This window comes from Bactrocera tryoni, chromosome 3, assembly GCF_016617805.1.
Source record: "Bactrocera tryoni isolate S06 chromosome 3, CSIRO_BtryS06_freeze2, whole genome shotgun sequence".
In the NCBI taxonomy this organism is placed as follows: domain Eukaryota; kingdom Metazoa; phylum Arthropoda; class Insecta; order Diptera; family Tephritidae; genus Bactrocera; species Bactrocera tryoni.
This window is the reverse complement of record NC_052501.1, coordinates 87,218,790-87,241,787: the sequence shown is the minus strand read 5'-3', so window position 1 is coordinate 87,241,787 and position 22,998 is coordinate 87,218,790. Positions and strand designations below refer to the sequence as shown.

General features: G+C 34.5%; 4 protein-coding genes across 6 annotated transcripts; 2 read left to right on the top strand and 2 right to left on the bottom strand.

Moving 5' to 3' along the window:
- The first annotated feature begins 197 nt into the window (after window positions 1-197).
- LOC120770090 (exostosin-1) lies at window positions 198-17,247 on the top strand. Its single transcript, XM_040097239.1, has 10 exons — window positions 198-1,694; window positions 8,163-8,315; window positions 8,389-8,463; window positions 8,562-8,688; window positions 9,004-9,123; window positions 15,420-15,523; window positions 15,594-15,744; window positions 15,814-16,236; window positions 16,302-16,618; window positions 16,686-17,247. Exons 1-10 carry the CDS (start codon window positions 883-885, stop codon window positions 16,792-16,794), a joined length of 2,391 nt encoding a protein of 796 aa, XP_039953173.1. The 5' UTR covers window positions 198-882; the 3' UTR covers window positions 16,795-17,247.
- On the bottom strand, window positions 5,221-7,303 carry LOC120770092. Of its 2 annotated transcripts, XM_040097242.1 has the most exons (3): window positions 7,129-7,303; window positions 6,971-7,074; window positions 5,221-6,872 (listed from the first exon to the last, which is right to left on the bottom strand). In XM_040097242.1, the coding sequence occupies exons 1-3, from the start codon at window positions 7,159-7,161 to the stop codon at window positions 5,492-5,494; spliced, it is 1,518 nt and encodes a 505-aa protein (XP_039953176.1). In that variant the 5' UTR covers window positions 7,162-7,303; the 3' UTR covers window positions 5,221-5,491. The 2 variants fall into 2 exon arrangements, with proteins under 2 accessions (XP_039953176.1, XP_039953177.1); XM_040097243.1 differs by lacking the exon at window positions 7,129-7,303 and having other exon boundaries at window positions 5,221-6,886; window positions 6,971-7,020.
- Window positions 9,823-14,423, bottom strand: LOC120770091 (lamin-C). Of its 2 annotated transcripts, none has more exons than XM_040097240.1 (4): window positions 13,659-14,423; window positions 11,320-11,914; window positions 10,435-11,252; window positions 9,823-10,361 (listed from the first exon to the last, which is right to left on the bottom strand). In XM_040097240.1, the coding sequence occupies exons 1-4, from the start codon at window positions 14,057-14,059 to the stop codon at window positions 10,250-10,252; spliced, it is 1,926 nt and encodes a 641-aa protein (XP_039953174.1). In that variant the 5' UTR covers window positions 14,060-14,423; the 3' UTR covers window positions 9,823-10,249. The 2 variants fall into 2 exon arrangements, with proteins under 2 accessions (XP_039953174.1, XP_039953175.1); XM_040097241.1 differs by having other exon boundaries at window positions 10,518-11,252; window positions 13,659-14,413.
- Window positions 17,248-18,341: 1,094 nt separating the features above from the next.
- LOC120772954 (liver carboxylesterase) lies at window positions 18,342-22,291 on the top strand. Its single transcript, XM_040101856.1, has 4 exons — window positions 18,342-18,515; window positions 18,599-18,691; window positions 19,812-19,979; window positions 20,079-22,291. Exons 1-4 carry the CDS (start codon window positions 18,414-18,416, stop codon window positions 21,798-21,800), a joined length of 2,085 nt encoding a protein of 694 aa, XP_039957790.1. The 5' UTR covers window positions 18,342-18,413; the 3' UTR covers window positions 21,801-22,291.
- The last annotated feature ends 707 nt before the right edge of the window (window positions 22,292-22,998 follow it).

Below are 22,998 nucleotides of genomic sequence, written 5' to 3'. Positions count from 1 at the left end.
TGTCCTTGTACATAAACCGTACAGGTTTTCTCAACCAACCGCCGTCTTAAAATTATTTTGAAATGAGTATTTTAGAATGAACATTTTAAAATAAATATATTCATATATAACAAGAAATTCTAAAAATATTAAAAAAAACAATTGGCCAAACGTTTGAAGTTTCAGAGAGCTGGCAACACATATAAATTTGTTTTGACAGGTGAAATTTTCGTTTTGTGTTTATGTAGTAGAGTTAAATGTGTGCTTGCAGTCGTCGTTTACGTCAAAATTTCCAACAGTGGGCAGGTCGATCCATAGATTTTAAGCTCTAAATCTGTGCATCAGAAATTATATTAATAAAGAATTTTGGCGTTTAGTGAAGTAAAATCAATCAAAGAGATTAAATTTATATCATAAAAGTATGTTAACAACAATAAGTTTATGAATTCACTGAATCTACCGCGCCTCGGGTTGTCGGCGGCAACGATGTGTATATACTGCCATGAAAATACGATATATGAGTAAAATAGAAAGATTCGCATTTATACGCCTACTAGAGGACATTAAAATAATTATTTAATTAAAATCGAAAAAATATCTAACCATTCAATAAAATGAGTGTAATAAAAATATACAGATTTTGGTTTTGTGAGTAGGGCTATCATATATCAAAAAATCTGAGCATAAAAATACAAAGATGTGTGGTTTAGAGAATTTTATACATCCGCATGAAACACTACATTCATCGCCGCTATGTAAATTGTTTTGTTACCTATGTATGTAAAATGCAAAATATATCAAAGAAGGCATAAATGTACCCTTGCTGCATTTGTATACAATGTAAATTAAGGCGTTTAAAAAAAACTGTGTGAAGTTGGATTCAAAAAAGCTAATAGAAATAAAATGCAAGCTAAAAAACGGTATATTTTGGTTTTTGTGTCTTGTGCATTTCTCGCATATTGCTATTTTGGTGGTTATCGACTCAAAAAAAGTGACGGGTCTCACCGCAATCTTCAAGTGGTAGATGCAGTAACGCGCGCTCGTCTCCTTGAAAAATTACCCAGTTATCAACCGAAAGAAAACGTTCATATGACATTTGGAATCGATAAAACAGACAATGCAATTGTGCTAGGTGAGGATAAGCACATATCCACAAATGGCATAAATAAGGAGATTTCCTGCCGAATGGAAAGTTGTTTCGATTTTACAAAATGCTATGGAGAATTTTTAGTGTATGTGTATCCACCAGAGCCGTTGAACTCTTTGGGTGCTGCTCCTCCCGTATCAGCTAATTACCAAAAAATATTATCCGCAATACGCGAATCAAGATACTATACGTCCCAACCGGAGCGGGCGTGTTTATTTGTTTTGGCTATTGATACCTTGGATCGTGATTCTTTGTCGAATGACTACGTTCGTAATGTTCCATCAAGGCTAGCGCGCTTGCAGCACTGGAACAATGGCAGAAACCATTTGATATTCAATTTGTATTCAGGAACATGGCCCGATTATGCGGAGGACTCTCTTGGATTCGATCCAGGTGAAGCTATACTTGCAAAAGCTAGCATGAGTGTATTTCACATACGTCCAAACTTCGATATCAGCATTCCGCTGTTCCACAAACAGTTTCCTTTACGTGCGGGGTCATCTGGATTAGTACAAACTAATAACTTTCCAGCAAACAAAAAATATTTACTAGCATTTAAAGGAAAAAGGTAAGTTAACGTGATAATACACAATAATAAATTATAATATATTCCACTAAATGGATTAATAAATTTTAAGGGTCAATTATATTGAACATATTTTAACATTTGTCAGCAGTTTTGCAAGACTTAACTTTAATGGTATTTTTTTAACGGGGTATGATTTCCGAAATAACAGCCATTGCCCGGATGAAATCCGGGTCAATTCCGGTGCGTAGAACCGGCTGTTGTGGGAATTGCTTTAATAGTATCAACCACTCTTTAGGCGGATGTTATTGGCATATATGTTACATATACGTGACCATATCTTTATATGTTCATATGTATGTATATAACGAGTAAGGAATGGCTAAGTTCGGGTGCAACCGAAGATTTTATACTCTTGCAACTTGCAAAAATCAAAGATAGGGAAATACTTTAAGGTGTAAAACCAATCATATAGAGTAAGCCGGATGTTCGAAAATCCAGATATTTGTTATCTAGGAGCTAGGACAAATTTTCGCTCAAATTTATTTATTTAAGGCACAATGATACACTGTTATGGATAAAACACACTCTCTTATTTATATTGGGATAACTCACACCCAGAAGTTCGAAAATCTTTATATAATATTCAGGGGTGTTGTGGAATCTTAAAGTTGTCGGAATCAGAATTGAAACCGATCAAAAAAAGTAGTAGGCGTCATGAATTCAGATATATTTGGTTTGATATTCGAAACAGAATTTGTATCGGTTTTGGGTGTCACGGAAACCAATTTTATCGGTTTTGCTATCAGAAACAAAACAAGAAGATAGTCGCTCACAGATTTGAAATGTAAGCTAAGAAATCAAGTTATTTTATCATTTCGAATTAATTTATCTTTATTTATATAGGTGAAACCATAAGTATAAAACACGAAATCTCTTAATTACTTAGTTTTTGGAAAAAAAATCCGGATATTTAAAGATATTAGATGTAATTTAACACCCAAATGCGTCTTTATTCATTCGATAAATGTTATCTCTTCAAATCTTCCTTTAATTCGGAAGCTATTAAAAACTTTATGGGATTGCTTTCAAATGTATTCATTTGCAAGTTTTGTCGCATTAGTAAACACCTGGTTCGAATATTGGTTTTGCGTATGTATGTTTGAAAAGACGAAAATCCAATCAGATTCTGTGACACCATTGAAAATCAGAATTGGTTTGCAATTTTGACAGCTAAGCAATTCTGTCTTGGATTCCACAACACTCCTAATTAGGTACAATGGGGGCTAAGGGAAATATTGATCCGATTCAACCCATTTTTGATATACAGACATACCATTATAAGACAAGAATTATCCCTTAAATTCAGTTATATATGTATATCACACATTGACCGACATTTTCAATCAAAAGTTAACTATAGGTCTAAATATTTGGTACCTAGGGGTTTTATTGGATTTAAACTATTTTGGTCATTAGGCGGCACAAACTAAAGCCATTATTCGTGCAAAGTTTTATCCCGTTATATTAATTGATTCTTGGTTTGTATACTAGAAACTGAACGGATCAAGTGGAATATAAAATTGTGTTATATGAAAAGTATGCGTGGTTGTTGTTCGATTACATCCATTTTTACACTGTCATATAAGAATGTAAGAAGAATGCCACGTACTAAATTTTTTCGAAATCGTTTTGTCAAGTCTCGATATATGGGATTTCACCAAAAAATAGGCGGTGCCACGCCCATCGTCCAATTTTCACACCGGCTTCCATAAAGCTCTCTCATATCATCTCGGTGGTAAATGTCTCTGGGATATTTAGTTTTTGATTTAGTAGTTTCTAACAGTACCGTTATATGGGAGTGATCGGCGTTATCCTTCGATTTCATTCATTTTCGCACTATCAGTAGAAGTTCTTATAAGATATGTACTCAGAAAATTTGGTTCTTGTTGCTTAAATGGTTTAGGAGATATTTACATTAAACTTTTTAAAGGGTGGAGCCCTGCCCACTTTTTCAAAAACAATTTGCCCACAGGTGCCTCTTGCTGCTGCGATCTTCTGTACCAAATTATAGCTTATACCTTAATTTAGTGCTTAGTTATGGCACTTTATATGTTTGCGATTAATGGCGACTTGTGGGCGTGGCAGTGGACCGATTACGCCCATCTACGAGCTCGAAATTTTTTTTGTACTAAGGAACCTACATACTAAGTTTCATTGAAATATCTCAATTTTTACTCAAGTTCCAGCTCGCACGGACGGACGAAAGAACGGACAGACAGTCAACCTGATTTAAACTTTTCTCGTCATCCTGATCATTTATACATATACATATATGTACATATATATATAACATCTACCTCGCTTAGTTTTAAGTGATTCGTACAACCGTTAGGTGAACAAAACTATAATACTCTGTAGCAACTGATTGCAAGAGTATAAAAATTACGTGTCACGTTGTTTGTCCACGGTGGACTCCTAAACTATTGAACCGATTTTAGCAAAATTTAGGACACTGTGTCCAGTTCGAACCAACTTAGAAGATAATAAATTTATTTATATTCAAAACTAAACCTCAAGTACAATCCCTTGTATTCTTATACCGACAAATACCTTTTCGCCTTTATTCGTAAATAAAAATTTCACGGTATTGAATAGTTTATTACATGAATAATAGTATAAAATGTATACCACAGCAACGCGTGGCCGGATCCACTAGTACGGTATGTACATATTTTATTATAGCCAAAGAACATAGTTTTGACAAAGGTTATCAATAAAGTTCCCATTAACCTAACGAAATTGTACATATGTATGCTTGTATTTGTATTTATGTGTATGTGTATTTTTGAACAAAATTATTATTTATTTTTCTTCTATTAAGGGATCGTCTCAGTGTGAAATTTTCGAGAAATCGATTTTTTTGTTGCATTATCAGATTGTATACACTGTAATAAACATTCATTGAAATAATTCAAATTATTATGGTCGCTACAGCGTTTATTGTAGAAAAGGAGCAGAGTGGGGAACATAGTGACTCTAATCTTTAAACGCGTTTTTCTCAGAATGGTGTGTTTCAAAACGGTTTCCACTTTCAAAAGAAGAGTTTAGAAGATTTTTTTTTGAATCTTCCTATTTTTTCTACGGAAAATTGTCGAACAAAAGGATCAAATTCGATACGTTTAGTTCAAACCGCCATTTTGTCAAATTTCAAAACAGTAGAGCGCAGACGAAGAAGTTTCAGATAAGTGAGAACACAGTTCGAAGTGAGCCCTACATGCTTCCGGTTAAAAATAATCCTTGCAGTCATTTGCTTGGAGCAAAACCGCATCCCAGAAGTCTAAAGACTTGACTAAGTAAAGGACATAGCATAATCTACTAACCATATTATTGACACAACTGACTTTGGACTCGCACTGTATGATATTCAAAGTGGAGCTATTAACACCTTTACTGACTTTCTTCCATGCAAATTCGTTCTAGAAAATGTAGCCGGTTAAATTCCTACTTATCCAGAATCGATCCTGTCCTATCAAATATGTATATGCACTGCGTGCAATGAGCCCCCTCTTGACTATAATCTATGAAACCAAGTCATCTTTCAACACTCCTTTCCCAATGTCCGACCCCTTCGGAACAGCACGATTCCGGGCCTCAAGATAGATGATTTTGTTCAAATAATTTGCGTCTTGTTAACTAAACATGGCCTAGATAATCACTACAACAACAAAATTTCTTTAATTATATTTAGTTTCTATTGCTAAGTAAATGAGTATTCATTGTGCATAACAGATGTGAGGAAAGATAAGAGATTGTTTGTGTACAATCTAAACCTATTCTTACGTAAAAATTTTGTCACCAAATTTAATAGATCCACGATTATGTTCTCGGTTACTTTGAAGTCGCGGTAATTCGACACTTTGTCTGACCTTAACTGCCGCAGAAGGTGGTGCTTTCCTCGATCTGGCAGTTGGGGGAGAGGTGACTTGCTCTTTGATTTCTGTTGCTAATATTGGGGCTGTAGTAGTAGAAATTAATACTGAATGTCTCATTTCGCCATAGTTGACAAATGTTGGTAACTTATCAGAAGCAAAATGTGACGTCGAGGTTGCAACCTCTGGTGGCCATTTTTCACTTTTAACCCGGGACGGCAAACTTTGAAACCGACCTCTTAACTTGAATGCATCTCTAGGATTGCTAATATTGCTTGGAGTCCAATCGCCGTTAACTTCTTCTGAGTTCTTGCGCTGTTTTGCTCTCGTCGGTGGACCAGAGCTTGCTGTATTTGAAGATGGTAAGATTGTAGTCGTTTGTAACCGTTCCTGAAAACGCCTTAAGAAATTGGCTGGGTAGTTTGGTGGCTCCTCCGTCAAGGTACTTGGTGTGATCGTTGATGTAAACTTATCTCTATACGCAGTGATAGTGGGTTGTATAAAAGAAAATTTAGATGGAGTAGTTCGAAGACTAATATGTGAACCTTGCATTAATGGTATTGCTATAGACTCTTCAGCAATATGTTCAGTGACTTCATAACCATTTGACTGTATTTTTTGGTTTTGGTAATCATGATCATTGTGTTGATCTTGCTCTCCAACGGACAATAACGATTGATGAGAAATCTGTTTTTCTGGCTTAGGCAGACTTTCTGCCATAAAACTGGTGTGTAGTGGACTTAGTGTATTTGGTTTGAGCGGGGAATAGGTGGAACCTACTTCACTAGTGTCAAAAACTGGCAACCAGGAATTTTGTTCATCTGTCATTTCTTGGGACGCCTGTACGGAATATTTTTCTTTCTCGGAAAGCAGATTTTGTTGATAAACATCGCCGCTTTTAACTGATAATTGTCCTTCGGCAATTAACTCTTGTTCCTTTTCCATCTTCTCCATTTGGTCACTATTGAGATACGTGGGCATTGTGTTTTTGTAGGAATTTATCGTTTTCGAGTCGGTGGTAATCGTTGGCTTCGTTATTATTTTAACAATTTTTTTGCTTGGTCGAATTTTGATAATTTTCATAGGTTTCTTTGTTGTGGGGTTATGGATGATATATTTTATCCTAGTGGTTTCCGAGGGTAAATAGTCCAATAGTTTATTTGTCAGCACTGAGTGTCCATTGGGCGCTAGATCGGACGTCATATGTTTTATGGAGTATGGCCTGGTGGCAGTGTTGCCTACTAAATTATCTAAGTGCATTTGCTTCCACATGAAGCGACGTTGTAGCCTGAAAACACATAACTGTAATCAATATTATACAAGGATCTACATTTATATATATGTATGTATATTTAAGAATGTATTTGCAAATTGTAGATAATTTACGTTGCTTCCTTGCCATTGGCTATCCCGCGACAATTAAGTAAACAGAAGAGATAAAGTATATAACATAGTTGTTTGTTATCCAACGTTGTCTCCCAAATAATACGCTGAGAATAAAAACTAATTAAAATGATGTTAAGCAACATAAATAATTTACATACGAAACACTTGCAATTGTTAAAGAAATTAACCATTTTATTTAATGCTCATGCACGAGCTGTTTGCGCTGTAACGATTTCTGCAAGATTAATTTTTAGTCTGTTGTCTGCCATTCAATTTATAGAGCATTTCATATTTCAAAACTATTCACTATTGGCATTCATCAAGTCTGCGATGCAGTGCATGGTACAATCTTTCGAGGCAATAAACTGCAGTGAACTACGATTTAAAGGGGAATGCACGTTTACTTAGACTGTTATGTGATATGTATGTTCGATTGTGCATTTGCTTATATGCTCGTATAAATGTTGTGAGTATTTAAATCGTGAAACAAGTCAGTTTGGGCTGGGTGAATAAAATGAATCATAGAGCAAATTTTTCAATATTGTTTTTGGTTTTTTTTTTAAATCTCTTGGTTTCTTATCTTCCTTTTTCCGCATAACTTTTTTTTATTAATTTGCTGTTTTTTAACTTTCTTTCGCATCATACACATGTAATTCGGATGGTCGAATATTTAGGTGGCAGATTATTGCTATTCGTTTTCTCCTTCTCCTTTGCTTTCGTTTTTAATTTCTTTTTCATTTACTTAAATCTTTTTATATACATTGTATATTATGTACGAAATGATATGATATTATGAGTTGTTAAAAAATTATGCTTGAATACCCACGTGTAGTGAGTTTGAATGCCGTCTCGAGTAAAATCTAAAATTGAGAGAAACTGTTTTTACGAGACGTTGCTTCAAATAAAATTGTAATATTTGCATATATTTACATATTTTGAAAACAATATCCCCGCTACATTTCTGGGTTAAGAGTCGATTCATATCGTCATTGAACGAACTTCCCCCGTCAGTTTTATACGCATAATAAAATATTGTTTGTGTAAGTACGGCAATTGTTCTGCGATTGGGCTATACATTTTTTTAATATTAGATTTGATTTTAATATATATGGATATGTTATCAAATACTTACATACATATATGTATATACATATACTATATGTTTGATGTCATTATTGTCCCTTTACTACAGATATGTGCATGGAATTGGCTCTGAGACAAGAAACTCCTTATTTCATTTACACAATGGACGGGACATCATTTTGGTCACAACTTGTCGACATGGCAAGAGTTGGAGGGAACTTCAAGACGGTCGATGTGATGAGGACAATCGCGAATATGACAAGTAAATTATAAATACTAGTTTTGTTTTTTAATATTTAAATAATATCAATATTGTGTTTTTCAAACATTTCCAGATATGACTATGAGACATTATTACAAAACTCTACATTTTGTTTGGTACCACGTGGAAGACGTTTGGGATCATTTCGGTAAGTTTCATTAAGTTCTTAATTGTATAGTTTTACCAAGTTCATGTTGAAAATATTCTTCTCATAAATATTACTTTTAATTAATTTATTTTCTAAAGTTTTCTAGAGGCACTCCAAGCGGGTTGCATTCCAGTTTTGTTATCGAATGGTTGGGTACTGCCATTTGAATCTAAAATTGATTGGAATGATGCTGTGATTTGGGCAGATGAAAGATTGTTGTTACAGGTGAGTTAAATTTGTAATAAATCTCAAATTAAAAATAGATTTATCTGCAGGATTGTGAATTTTTGGGATGAATTTTTGGGATTAATTTTTTAACGGGTTTGTGTGATTAATTTTTCCCGTGTTTGGAATTACAATGTAAAAAAAAATTATTTCAAATGTTTAATTTATTTTTTTTTTTATCAATTATTTAAAACTCTGATTATCTGACTACTAGAGAGTAAGCAAATATAGTTTTTGTTTTTTTGTCCAGTATACTTACCCACGTACTAATTCGCAATGCTAATTAGTTAATTATGTTTCGTTGCATACTTTCAGGTGCCAGAAGTCGTACGCTCTATTTCGTTGGAACGAATTTTGGCTTTGCGTCAGCAAACCCAAGTTCTTTGGGAACGATATTTTGGATCTATAGAAAAAATTGTGTTCACTACGTTTGAGGTGAGTCGCAATAATAAAAGATAATAATAATCCTCATCGATTTATCATTTCGTAATCATATGTTTATATAATTTTGAAACCTTATTCTTACAACTTAGTTTTATTTTACCTATGCACATAAATGTATTTTTGCAACTTAGTTTTATTTTATCTATGCACATAAATGTATCCTATCTTTATCTCGGAACAAAAGAATTAAAATGCGTTTATAAATAACCCTGAAAAAGGATTTGCGAATGTAAATATGTACCCATTACTTTTAACAACCTTAATCTTTAGACGATGCTTGGAAATATTAAAGTGGCTTCACTTCATATCGATCATTTAATACAAGAGTGTCGCAAAAAAAAATATATAACTGATATAAATAACTAAAAAATTTTCAACTGAAGATATTTTGTTTATATCAGTTTAACCTTTTGAACCCCCACCCTTTCCAAGACTCGCTTTGAATGCGCTTTTATAGCTGAAAAACAGCTTGTTGGGGCGATGCAGTTATAGAATCGCATCCTCTTCTTTTTAGAAACTGTTTCCAGATTTTATACAACATATAAGAGATAGTCTCACTTATCAGACACTTAACTTGATTTTATTTCATAAAGTAAATTGTATAAAATGGTTTCCCTTAAAGTCCTTTCAATATGACTAGCTAAATGCCTTGTTAATTCTACTCCGGAATCGTAAATAAAAGTCCATGCCTTGACCATATTTAAATGCATATTTAATGTAAATTTAAGTTGTAAATTACATTTAGTTTTGTACATTAGATTTGGTGAAAACGTATAGGATGCCCTAGTAGACATATTTAAGTAGCTCTGAGTTTATAACTTGTATTTAACGTTAAGCCTCGCACTGGTAGTGGAAATAGAACTTTTGAAACTGCATTAGTGTTGTGCTGAACTTAAATTCCTTACAAAGTCTTGGCTTAAAGTTTAGGATATGTTTAAATGCACATAAAAAACTTAAAAGTTTAATTAACTTTGTTTGTGCTAGTTTACCCTTAATAGATACATACATACATATATACTATGCATATATTAGTGTAGATATATTTATCTGTAACACCTGCTGGGTTTTAAGATATTTTCATAGTTGCACTTTTAGAAAAGTAGTGAGAATAGGCTTCTTACGCCAGTGGATCCGACTCCTGAGCCGAGTGTGAAACCGCTGCCTGATGTGCGATGTCTGGACGCGTGACTGGAAAGGTTTGAACGAACACGGTCGTAGCTGGCAACATCCTGAAAGTGAAAATAATTGAAAAGTCGGTTAATTTTATTCAAAGTAATAAAATTAAAAGTTTAGCTAATTTACTGGTCGATCAGAAACTCTAAGTGTTGACAGTGGCTGCAGATGTGACACATGCTACAGGTGTTGTAAATCGACAAGATTCTCACCTCTTTGTCAGCGTTAGCCAGAACGCTGCGCATTGAATCAGCAACTGGCCATTTCTTCTTCATTACCAGATTTTGTGGTGGATCATGTGCAGTGCCAGCATCCACTGACCAAATTGTGACTGTAGCACCAGCATTAATTTTCGCTCCTCGCGAAAATTTGAAAGCCAATTCCTCATCGCCGGCGATGCGAGTTAGCTGCCATCCGGTTAAATGGATTTCATCGGTGCCTTTATTGTGCAATTTAATGTAACGTCCTTCACTATCGGCGTCGACTATTTGCAAATCGCCTTTAGCGGCTGAATTAACAGAATATTCGGACAAATTGCGATCTTCTGATTCATCTATAACTGTGCGGCGACGTTTGACTGCACTAGCGCTGCCACCAGCGCCCGGTGTTGCCGAACGGCGACCGCTGGGTGTGACACGTCCTGAACGTGAGGTAGAGCTAACAGATAAATGAGTACCATTTGAGTATCCTGAGTCGGTGTTTGTGCTAGTTCCTGGACGATTGGGCGATGAAATGTTTAAACGGCGCTCCTCTCCGCACAAAAGTTTGTCATAAGCGGCAATTTCGAGATCCAGCGAGACTTTAATGTCCATTAAATCACGATACTCTTGCAATTGTTGTGCCATTTCGTCGCGCATGCGTTGCAGCTCGGCCTCCAGTGAAGATATATATTGATTATGGCGAGCACGCTCACTGTCTAGTAGGTTTTCTAGTTCACGTATGCGCGCCTAAAAATATGTAATTAAAAAAGTTACATAAGCTATAACTTCATGTAATTAAATGCATGTATCTTACATTTAAGCCTGCATTGGTATTCTCCAGATCTTGAATCTTAGCATTAAGTCCGTCAATTTTCGTGCGCATAAGGCGAACTTCTTCAGTTGCGTGTGCCGAGGAGTTGGCTGCTCTATTTGCAGCTGCTTGCAGATTTTTGATTTCATTGTCGTACAGCAATTCAATTTCTTCGCGATTAGCGCGCATTTGGGCTTCATATTGGTCGCGCAACTCCTGAAGGGATTGTTGTAGTTTTGCTTCATACTGCTTGGATAAACGGCCGTCGATTTCACTGATTTCAATTTGACGACGCGAGCGTGTTTCGGTCAGTTCACGACTGTGAACTTGATCTTTGAAACTAAGCTCCTCGCGAAGGCTTTGGTTCTGATTCTCCAAATCAACTCGAGCCAACGTTTCAGCTTCAAACTGTTTGCGGAGATCTTCAAGTTGCTTACGCAGCCTTTCGTTTTCAATTAGGAGGTCTTTAGCTTGATCTTCGGCCTTCTTGCGATCAGCCAAAGCCTGGTTGTACTTACCGTTAACTTCATTGTAGCGAGATTCATATACACGCGCACTATTCTCAGCGATCGCGCATTCCTTTGTTTTTTTATCTAGCCTGTTTTTTATTAAATAAAATCGAAATACATATATGTAGTATTAAAAATATTTTTCTCGAAATCACATGCATAAGAGATAACAGAAGTAAATACAACAGTAAAAAATTTTGAAACACGATTTCAAATATATCTGTATGTAACATAGACGTGATATCAAACGAGTTTGAGGAGTACAACAAAATTAGTGAATTTGTCAAATGACATCATCGCTAGTATTTTTGTATGAATATATATGCAGAAGTCCGGCTCAAATGAGTTTCTGTCCATTTCCAATTACATTCGCATTTAATATACGACTTTTACTTAAATCAGATGTTATACATATACACATGTATGTATATGTACATAATATGATGTCAAACCAAATTGTTCATACTTTTTAAATTTACTCTTATTTACGAATGTATAAATACGGGATGTATGCGTTATATCCCACAGAAATTCAATTTGTTGTAAAGAAAATATTCTCGCTATGAGTTTTTAAGCATCTGTCTGCAAAATTTCAAAAGTCTTACAAATACGCATTGTATGCAATACTTTAAAGAAAATCACTAAGGTCTAGTGGAAAACGTGAGCATTGCAATCAAGCCAAAACTCATGGGAGACCGCGTTGTGTAGTACAATCGCGAAACGTGGAATGCGAGAGAATTTTCACATTATCCGAATGTATGAATTTCTAATACTTTAGTCCCAATGAGAACCTGTTAACCGAGACTTTTTGAGCAATATGCATGAGCTCCATTAAAGGCCAGCACGGAGCACAAGTGGGAAAATATAATCAGAGAGAAATACCTACATATGGTGTGGATATACATACAAACATACATAGAGGTATGTGTATTTAAATTCATACTAGACTTTCTAGGTTTGTGTTTATTCAAGGTTGCTTTCGTGAAATTGTCACAAAAAAGCGAAAGAGTAATTTTTAGAAATACCTAAAAGTTATAGCTATTATTGCCATTCTTTCTTCGAGTTAATTATGCGCGCGTTGTTGTTGTTTTGTATGCCTTTTTTATGCTGGTACAGTTTGTGCTTATGCTCCATCGATTCGATTTAGTGCGGTTGTAATGATCTTTATTTTTGGCAAAATGACATCACGCATAACTCTATGCGCTGTTTCTTAGGGGGAGCCGACCTTCATGGCCACATAAGTTTTTTTTTAGTTTGATTTAGTATTCGCCGCGGCATTTATTTATATACAAAACTATAAACGCGTGTGTTTGTGGTAACTTACTTAAGTGATATTTATGAGAAACAAAAACAAAGACCAAACAAAAGTAACAATGAATAATTAAACCCTAAACACGTTTGGCAAGTTTATTTGACAAACGTACATATGTATGTAATATGTAAACAACTAATACGTGTTACGCTCATTTTGTTGTTGTATGTTTTCCAAATGCTATGTGAAGGTATGGGAATAGCCTGTTACCTTCTAACATATTTTCCTCTACTCTAAATGACATCATTCATTATCATATTGAGCTTGCTGCCATGTGTTGTTAAAGCGCAGAGCTTAACAACTCGAAAAAGACAACATATTCACTATGACATCATTGATTAAAATTTACATACATACAGATATACTTGCATTTAATGTTGACGCAATAAAAAACCTTTTGAATGTGTGTACATACATATATACATATACATTAGTATATACATATGTGAGTATTAAAGTAAGAAATACACGGCAAATGGTGAAATTTTCTGATTGATTGTACATATTTTCTAGTTGTTTACCTTTGTTTGAGGTCATCATTTTCCTCCCATAATCGCTTGATGTCAATTTCTAGTTTAGCCTTTTCTTTGGAAGTTTCATCCAAAAGCTTACGTGCTGCTGCCAGTTCTTTCTCATACATGGCTTTAATATTGGACACCTCGCGATTGACCGTGTCTTGGGCGATTTGCAGTTCCTGCGTTAATCGATTATTGTCATTCTCCAGGTTACGCATACGATCTATGTAGCAGGCTAGGCGATCGTTTAAATGTTGTAGTTCTTCCTTCTCCTGTATGCGAGTTGTGCGCGTAGGACTAGTGGCGCCCGGGCTCGTGGCCCCTAAACGTCCTGACTGCCCACCCACTGGTGTGGAAGTCGAGGCGCGAGAAATTCGCGTAGACACTGAGACACGCTTTTGAGACATATTGTTTGTCTTTGTTTATTGTTTGCAATTACACAAGTAAACTATTTGTTTGTGTATATGCCCTGTACTGAGGGATAGATAATCGTAGATTTCAGGCACTTGGTAAATATTTCAAGTTGGAACAAAGTGACTTGTTAAATGTATCCAATTATTTTAGCACCTCTGCTTTGTTTGACTGGAAAAAATCAACTGAATCGAAATGTTGAACGTTCGCTTACAAATGGTGGTGGGCCAAAACAAAAAATGAAATCATCATCGACGGAATTAGGTGAGGCAAAAGCAAAAGCCCGAGAAAAGTAACCAGTGCGCACTCACGAGGTTTCATACAGCTCTCTTTGCACGAAAATCTTGTGCTCACTTCTGCGTACATATGTATGTATTTACTATATATAAATGTTTGCGCTTTTACTGCTTTTGCTTTTGAACATTCATACAATATATAATATACACATATGTTAACTAATTACAATAACAATATTACAATAATAAGCTGAATGCCATGGCGTGTTGAGCAGTCCACATATGTAGTGGAGAGTAAAACAGTTGCGTATTATTGTAATGAGAATGAATTGAGTTTTAGTCAACTCAGAACCCTACTATGTGTAATTATGTAAATATGTACATTTGGAATACGTCTACACTTTCGTACAAAGAAAAAGTGTATTCAAAACCGAATGAATTGTGAGCAGAAAAGCTGAATTAGTAATTTCGTTTTTTTTGCAATGTAAACATTAGCCTCCCTAAGCTATTGATTGCCTTATCTCGTGGTATGGTATCTCTTAACACTATTTCGGCGCAGCACCCGAGCAATATTAACGGAGTATGTTTCTATTTCGGTAGTTCGAAGCCTCTTACAAGCGCCTGATAGGTTCCCATCCTTCAATCCAACTATTGCTTGTCAGACAGTAATAAGCTGAATTTAAATACATACCTACATATGTACAGATGCAAAACGGTTGACTACCACGTATAATTGTTATTACAAATTTAATATTTGCCGCGTGACCAATAAAGTATTTAAGATCTAGAAATACTATTATTTTCGCATATCGTGAACACCACACATATGTACATGTGCTTATTAGACAACATTAACACTGGGTCTCACCTATTAGTTTTATGTTTTAAAATTGTAATAATTGTGAATGGTTGACTTTTAAATAGGCGCTTTTTAATACTTCGTATGAGTAATTTCATTACAATTAAATTATTTGGTTTGTTATATGCATATTTTTAGTTATTATTTATCAAGGTCTTGCCTTCATCTTATTCATCTCTTAACCTAACCACCTCGTACATTCATAAACGTGAACAATGTTAATGGTATATGTACATATATCAATTAATGTTATTTTATTAGATTATCCGCGAGCGCTTACCAGATTATCCTGTTCGCAATACATTTATTTGGAATACATCGCCAGGTGCTCTCCTAACGCTTCCAACATTTGCTGATAGTTCCAGGTAAACTAAAAATCATATTCAATTTGATGGGGCTGCCAATTTAAAAGTACTTGACATCACTTTTTTTTAGGTATATGCCATTTTTATTGGATTCCATGGGAGTAGAACCCCGTCACAATTACACGGCTGTCATTTATGTACAAATTGGTTCGATTCTGGGCCCGAACACTGCGCTATACAAGTTAATCAAAACTATTTCAAAAAGTCAATTCGTAGATAGAGTAAGCTAGATATAAAAATGTCGATATATTAGACAAATAATCTGACTTTCCTTTATTACTAATTTGTAGATTTTGGTTCTCTGGGCGGCTGATCGTCCTATTCCGTCTAAAAAGAGATGGCCTACGACTTACCATATACCATTCCATATAATAACTTTAAGTGGCTTAAGTATTGGTAAATCCTCTCGTAATATGAAAAATGATGTCAGCGAAAAGTTCTATAATAGTACTCTACTTTCCGGGGGAGTACCTATTAATCATCAAGATTCAAAAAATACCAGAGAGGAAACTTTAGATGTATTTGAAGAACGCCCAAGCATATCACAACGTTTTTATCCATATCCCGAAATCCAAACAGATGCAGTGCTCTCACTAGACGAGGACTCTATACTCAATACAGATGAATTGGATTTTGCATATACAGTTTGGCGAGATTTTCCAGATCGTATTGTTGGTTATCCAGCTCGAGCTCACTTCTGGGATGATTCAAAGGTTCTGTCTTTTGTTTACTTGTTGTTTCGTGCAATAAAAAATTAATTTACTTAATTATTTTAAAGAATGCGTGGGGATACACATCTAAGTGGACCAATTACTATTCCATAGTTCTGACTGGTGCAGCTTTCTATCATCGATACTATAATTACTTGTACACCAATTGGCTATCATTATTGCTTCTTAAGACTGTACAACAATCATCGAATTGTGAAGATATCCTAATGAATTTGCTTGTATCGCATGTAACGAGAAAACCACCGATTAAAGTGACACAGCGCAAAGGCTATAAGGATCGTGAAACAGGTCATTCTCCGTGGAATGATCCAGATCATTTCATTCAGCGGCAAAGTTGCCTCAATACATTCGCTGCAGTTTTTGGGTACAGATACACATATGAGTTATGCATGTTGCTCAGGAGAAAATAATATATTTTCGTTCTTTTGCAGATATATGCCGTTGATACGTTCAAATTTACGTCTTGATCCGGTATTGTATCGAGATCCGGTGTCCAATCTACGTAAGAAGTACCGCCAAATTGAGTTGGTTGGTAGCTAGCACTACATAAGCACAAGCTATAAAGTTAAGCTTAACTAATCTGTGTTTGTCAACCACAAAAGTAAACTTAACTGTATTCAAAATACAAATGGATTGCTATAAAAATAGTTTAAAGTCACAGATTTATAGATCAAATGTATTTATTGCAATAATAGACGTGCAGTTAAAGTTGTATAGCTTGCGAGGTTTGAAAAATACATACCTCTACGTGAATGTTTACGTGCGAGTATGGATATGGTGTACCGAAAAAGTGTCACAACTATTTATATAAATTAGTAAGAAGTTATTTGTATGTAAAATGCCATTTACGATAAGTCACAGCCACAATAATTTAGATTCTGTAATTATAATTATAAGATGTTATAAGTTAACATATAATGATGTTGATGATGACATGACATGATGGTGATTACTTTAGGTCGCTATTTTTACAATATATAAAAACTGTAATAATTTATGATATTTAGTTAAATTTTTTAATATATGTGTATATAAAAATATATATATATGTATGTTTACAAAAGTGTATACATATATATGCATATACGAAAGTGTATAAATAAATTTGACACTAATCACACTCGCTTTGGCTCGTTTGTGTTAATATTTCCGATAAGCGACAAATTTGAAAAGGGACTTTAGTTATAATTTAATAAAATAATTGTTTATTATTGAATAAAAATATGACATGAAAATATTAATTTTTAACGCGAAAACTTAAATTCTCTTAAAAAGAGCTTAAACATGAACATGCCGAACTACAATAAATATATGTATATATATACAAAAATCAAATGAAAAGTGCAATGGTTTTGTTTAATATCCACAAATACACATATTCGCTCAATGTGCTATTATGCAGGTATGTAAGAATCTAATTCAAATTAAATATGTTGCTATGTTCTAATCTATGTACATATGTATGTTACCATCCAGGACAAGAGCGGGGCTAATAAATTTAAAATATTTCTGAAATTCCCTAATTGAAAACATTATTTCACCCAATGAATGATTAAATATCATTTGTTATGAAAAATAATTTCTAATTATTTCAATTTTATTCGGTTCACTAATATCTCTATAATCGTGAAATCTAAGTAAAGTATATATGTATAATACATGCTTTTAATAATTATGTCCACAATAAATTTAGTAAGCACATAACAATGGTCATTCTCAATCACAAAAACTACAAAGCATCGAAAAGTAATGTGAGTTTCATTTACCACTTGTATGTACATATTTATGTATGACAATGATGGTGACATATTTTTTATTCTGATTTAAATTATTGTATATGCTGGTACATAGTAAATATTTACGTTAATAATATGTACATATGTACGCAGGTCATCTACGCTTATGGTCATTGCATTTCTTTTGTACAACTAATTGCTTTGGAAATACTATATGCCTATATAATTTCAGAACTTCATCCACCATCCATGAGCAGAAAGAGTTTTAGTATTAAAATACACTTTCGAGCTTAAACACAAAAAATTATTTTGTGCTCTTCATTTGCATAGGCATGCATATGTAATATGTATGTATTATTACTGGATACACAAACTCGGCAATAGTTTTTCAAAAAAAAAAAGGATAAGTTCATCAGCTTCAACATGCAATTTTTTGGGTTGTCGATTGCTTTGTTGTTATTGCAATTTTTGTCTACCAAAGGTCAGCGTATAAGCGTTTTACTGAACCAGGGGTCCATAACAGGGGTATGCATATTAAGCATTTGTATGCGAATTCGCTATATACTTACATATGTACATACTTTAATTTGCTGCTTTTGAACTTACAGCTAAAGATATTTCCGGATACTTCTCGAACCGCTGTTTACGCATTCCTCGGGGTGCCATACGCACAACCACCTGTTGGCGATCTACGCTTTGCGGTAAAGAACTTTCTAGTCATTTGCAATATTTATTCGATATCAACCACTAACTTGCGCACATACGCAGGTATCATATTTTTACATGACACAGACATACATACATATGTATGTATATTAACTGAAATTCCAGCATGCAAATGAGAACTAGTGTAAACATATGCACGCATACATATGTGTTCAGATGTGTATATGTATATAGAAGTCTATAATGTAGCACAAGTGATTTTTGATCACCCCGTTTTACTTTTTACTTTTTAATATTTATATTTTTTTAGACATGCATATGAATATAACTGTGTATGTACTATGTATGCATTAGACTGTGAATCAAAGTGAATCGAAGCTGCTTCCGGTTGGCTATTTCCACTGTTTATTTACTGGTTGGACAATGAGCCCGAAGCAGCTCAGTAAATTATGACATATTGGGTCGTTCACTAAGTAATTTCGTTTGATTACAACAGCTGGTCTCATGGGAGCTTGTTCGCAGCCAACTTCGCACTAACCGTTTTACCGTTATATTTGTATTTGAACAGCTGATATTATAAGGCTGTTGTAAATTTTTTTTAAATCTTTTTTTGAAATAGTTTGTGAATAGTTCATCATGTTCTTAGAGAACGAAATTTGCTTCGTCGTTTGTTTTTTCCTGGCGACGAGAAGTGAGTAAGTTTCTAAAAAAAAGTCCTAATACAAGTTTGATGACTCGCCAAAAGCTTTTGCAGCTTGAATGGGATGTGCTAGCACAAAAGCAAAAGGTACTGGGTCAGAATGGAGAATATATAATTTTATATGTTTTACACAAAAAAAAAGTGTTTAACTGATTGCACTAGAAAATGAAGAAATTACTTAGTGAACGACCCAATATTTATGCGCCTACTCGAAATTATGAGCTCAATTTAAAAGCATAATGAAAGAAATAAAAATCACGAAGTGTCATTAATATGTATATATATATATTATTTTGCGAATTGAAAAGTGTGGAAAATATTAGTTTGTTGTACATATGATTTTAATATTGTGTTGTGATATTGTATTATGTATTTGTACACATTTTACATAAGTAGTTTTCTGTTTACGTACGAATAAATTTATCCAAATATTCTATTTTTAATTACATACAAAGCCTCCTTTGGCCCATAGTGGCTGGAATCGTACTTTTCTGGCTATGAGTATGCGTCCGCTGTGTCCACAGCCATCGGACACAATCTATGATGAAGTATCTGACGGAAGTGTTCCTCGCGAAACAATAATGGACGAAGATTGCTTATATTTAAATATTTGGGTCTCCGAGGTATGTAATTTAAATGTTCTTATACCCTTAAAAATATCGATTTAGTCGCACTTAAGAACATTTTTATAAATAAATTTGTTGGATATTTTTTGCTTTAAGACTGAAAATACTAAGAAGAAATCTGTGTTGGTAATTATCACTGGCGAGGAAATGGTTTACGATTGGTCTCAAAATCGTGTGTCCGGCGTAGATCTAGCCTTGGAGGATATTGTCGTTGTTTCTATACAATACCGCAGTAATATTTTTGGCTGGATTGCTATGGATAATGAAGCGTTGGCAGGAAATTTAGGCCTACAAGATCAACATCTGGCACTTCTTTGGATACAGAGTAATATCCAACACTTTGGAGGAGATCCCAACCAGATAACATTATTAGGACATGGCTCAAGTGGTGCGCCATGCGTCATGGCACATGCTGTCATGGGACGAACTGCTGAAGAGAATATTTTTTCTAAACTTGTTATAATGTCCAGCGGCGATTTAGAGGCATCGCTAAGGTCTAGGCAAGATGTTATGAAAGCTTCGAAAGTCCTAGTGGAAAAATTAGGTTGCCAATTCGAAAAACCCAGTAGTCAACTGAGATATTGTCTAAGGCAAAAAAGCATCGGTGACCTGCTGAACGCCTTTGAAAGTATATATGATCATCGCAATGGCACACTTCATATCGGTCCCATCTTACCAGTTGCTTACGACGATTTATTAAAAAATCGAACAATCTCGTACGCTCTGGGTCCTATGCTCATTGGCATTACATCTAATGAGGGATCGTTTTTAGAGCAACGATGGTTAAATTTAGCTCGCGAAAGCTATCAATCTATCCGTGACTATGTGGATTACACTGTGCTACCATGTATACTACGAAATTTCGATGTGCAAATAAGAGATAAGATGAAATATGCAATAAACTGGTTCTATTTTAGTGGGGAGCCGAGCGAGAGTACAAAGCATTTTCTGTACGCATTGCAGCGCCTTATATCGGAGTATTTTTATGAATTGCCATTCTACAGATTACTAAATCTATTAACTTCGAAAGACTATGGAATTGTTACGCCAGTGTTTGCATATGTTTTCGATGCTTCAAAATCTATGGATTTACGTGGGAAAGTAAATTTATTCGGCGGCGCACCTCATTCAGCCGATCTACTTTTGTTGCTTGGACCCAGTGTATTCCAACAAGTATCAAGAAGGCGTTTGTCGATGGAAGAAAGCCGCCTCTCTCGACAATTTCGTAGTCATCTTATAACATTCATAAAAAGTAGAAGGGACATATATAGTTCAAGTTTCAAACCCAATGAATGGCTGCCCTATACAACTGAAAACCAATTCATATATAATATTGGTAAGACAGATAAAGACATCCAGTTAGAAACGAGTAGAAACTATTTGTCGGATTTTGAAAAAAATTCGGTTGAAATTGATCAATTGCTGCGCAATGATAGGGATGTCGTCGATAATGGTTTTCTGAGAACAAGTAGGAATAACAGAGGTCGGAGTGATATTAACCAAGCAACAGTTTATGCGACAAATCAAACAAATCACCGTTATGTTTTACATTTGAAAAGGGTATACAACTTTTGGCAGATTTTTATACCTTATATACATAACTATGGTTACCAATGGAATTATGATGGCAGTAATATTCCATTTGGCCAACAAAATCTCTTAAAGGAAGCGGCTGCTGACGCTGCTCGTTACCGAAAGGGTTTCTTTGCACTAATTGTTATAGTGGTTTTTCTTTTAAGCATATTAACGGTCTGTGTATACATACTTCATAGGGATCAAATGCGTGAGAACACGCCTATCTCGGTTTCTCGTTTATGACGAAGATTGATTCAGAAGCCAGCATGGTTTCGACCGACTCTTACGTCATTTAGAGCCAACAACAACAGTTCCAAATCGGAAAACTTTTCCTTTGGTGAAGTCATCTTACCCATAAGCGAAACGAAGAAGCGAGCAGCGGAAACTAATCTGAATAAAGCAGAGACACGTTCAAAGAGAGAACTGAAGAAAAATAGAAGCGACTTCGATCCATCACAATACAATATTAAACACTGGCAATATGAACTTACTTGCGACAAGTTTTGAATTGAGTACATTTTCATTCTGTGTACATAAATACCTACATACCTTATATACTAAAATATATAGAGTGTTTCGAAATCGAGTGAAAAACGAAGGCTATTTAATTTGAGTGATTAGCTGTGCACATATTTGATTTGAGTAAAGTGAAATGTGCGTAGACCGAAAAATATTATAATGGCTTACCAAAACTGTACAGTTTTCTGAATAATAAATACAATATGTTATAAATATAAAAAATACTACGTATATAATAAAATAAACTGTTTTCAATAAGTTTATGTATTTGAAATTGCGGGATTTATTTATACATATACATATATGTATATACAGTACATATAATTATAAATTCTAAATAATACTTAATTTTTTCTATTTGATTTTTGCATGCTTTATGTTGTCAGTATTATTTTTCCAAAATATCTAAATTTTTAATTGTTTTACTGAAACAAATACTATTAAAAACATTTTCTGAAAAAGATAAAGTTCGAAAATATTCGAAATTGTAAATATACATATGTACATACCAGCAATGTTGTCAAAACTTACCATAACATCTATTTAGAGAATTGTATTTTTGATCAAATTGTTTGCATGCCGAATTATTTCTAAAATAAGTATTGTTTATGACAATGGAAATCGTTAGAGTTTTATTTTTGTACTACTGCTTGCTGCGAAGAAGAAAAAACTTTCTAACTGAAGCTTTTCCTTTGGTGAAAAAAATATGAAGCTGTGTGTGCAACAACTTAGGGAATTCGGGTGTCTAGAAAAAATTCAGTTGACTGCAGCCGAAAAATTGTTTTTCCGATATTGGTCGAGTTAGTAGAGCATCTACTGGCGACTCCATGCCAGGTGATTCCTGTGTCCTGCATAAAAAATGTTTATTCCGAAAAATAGTCGAATGAACGCGGACAAGATAACACAAAAAGTCCAAGAGTAA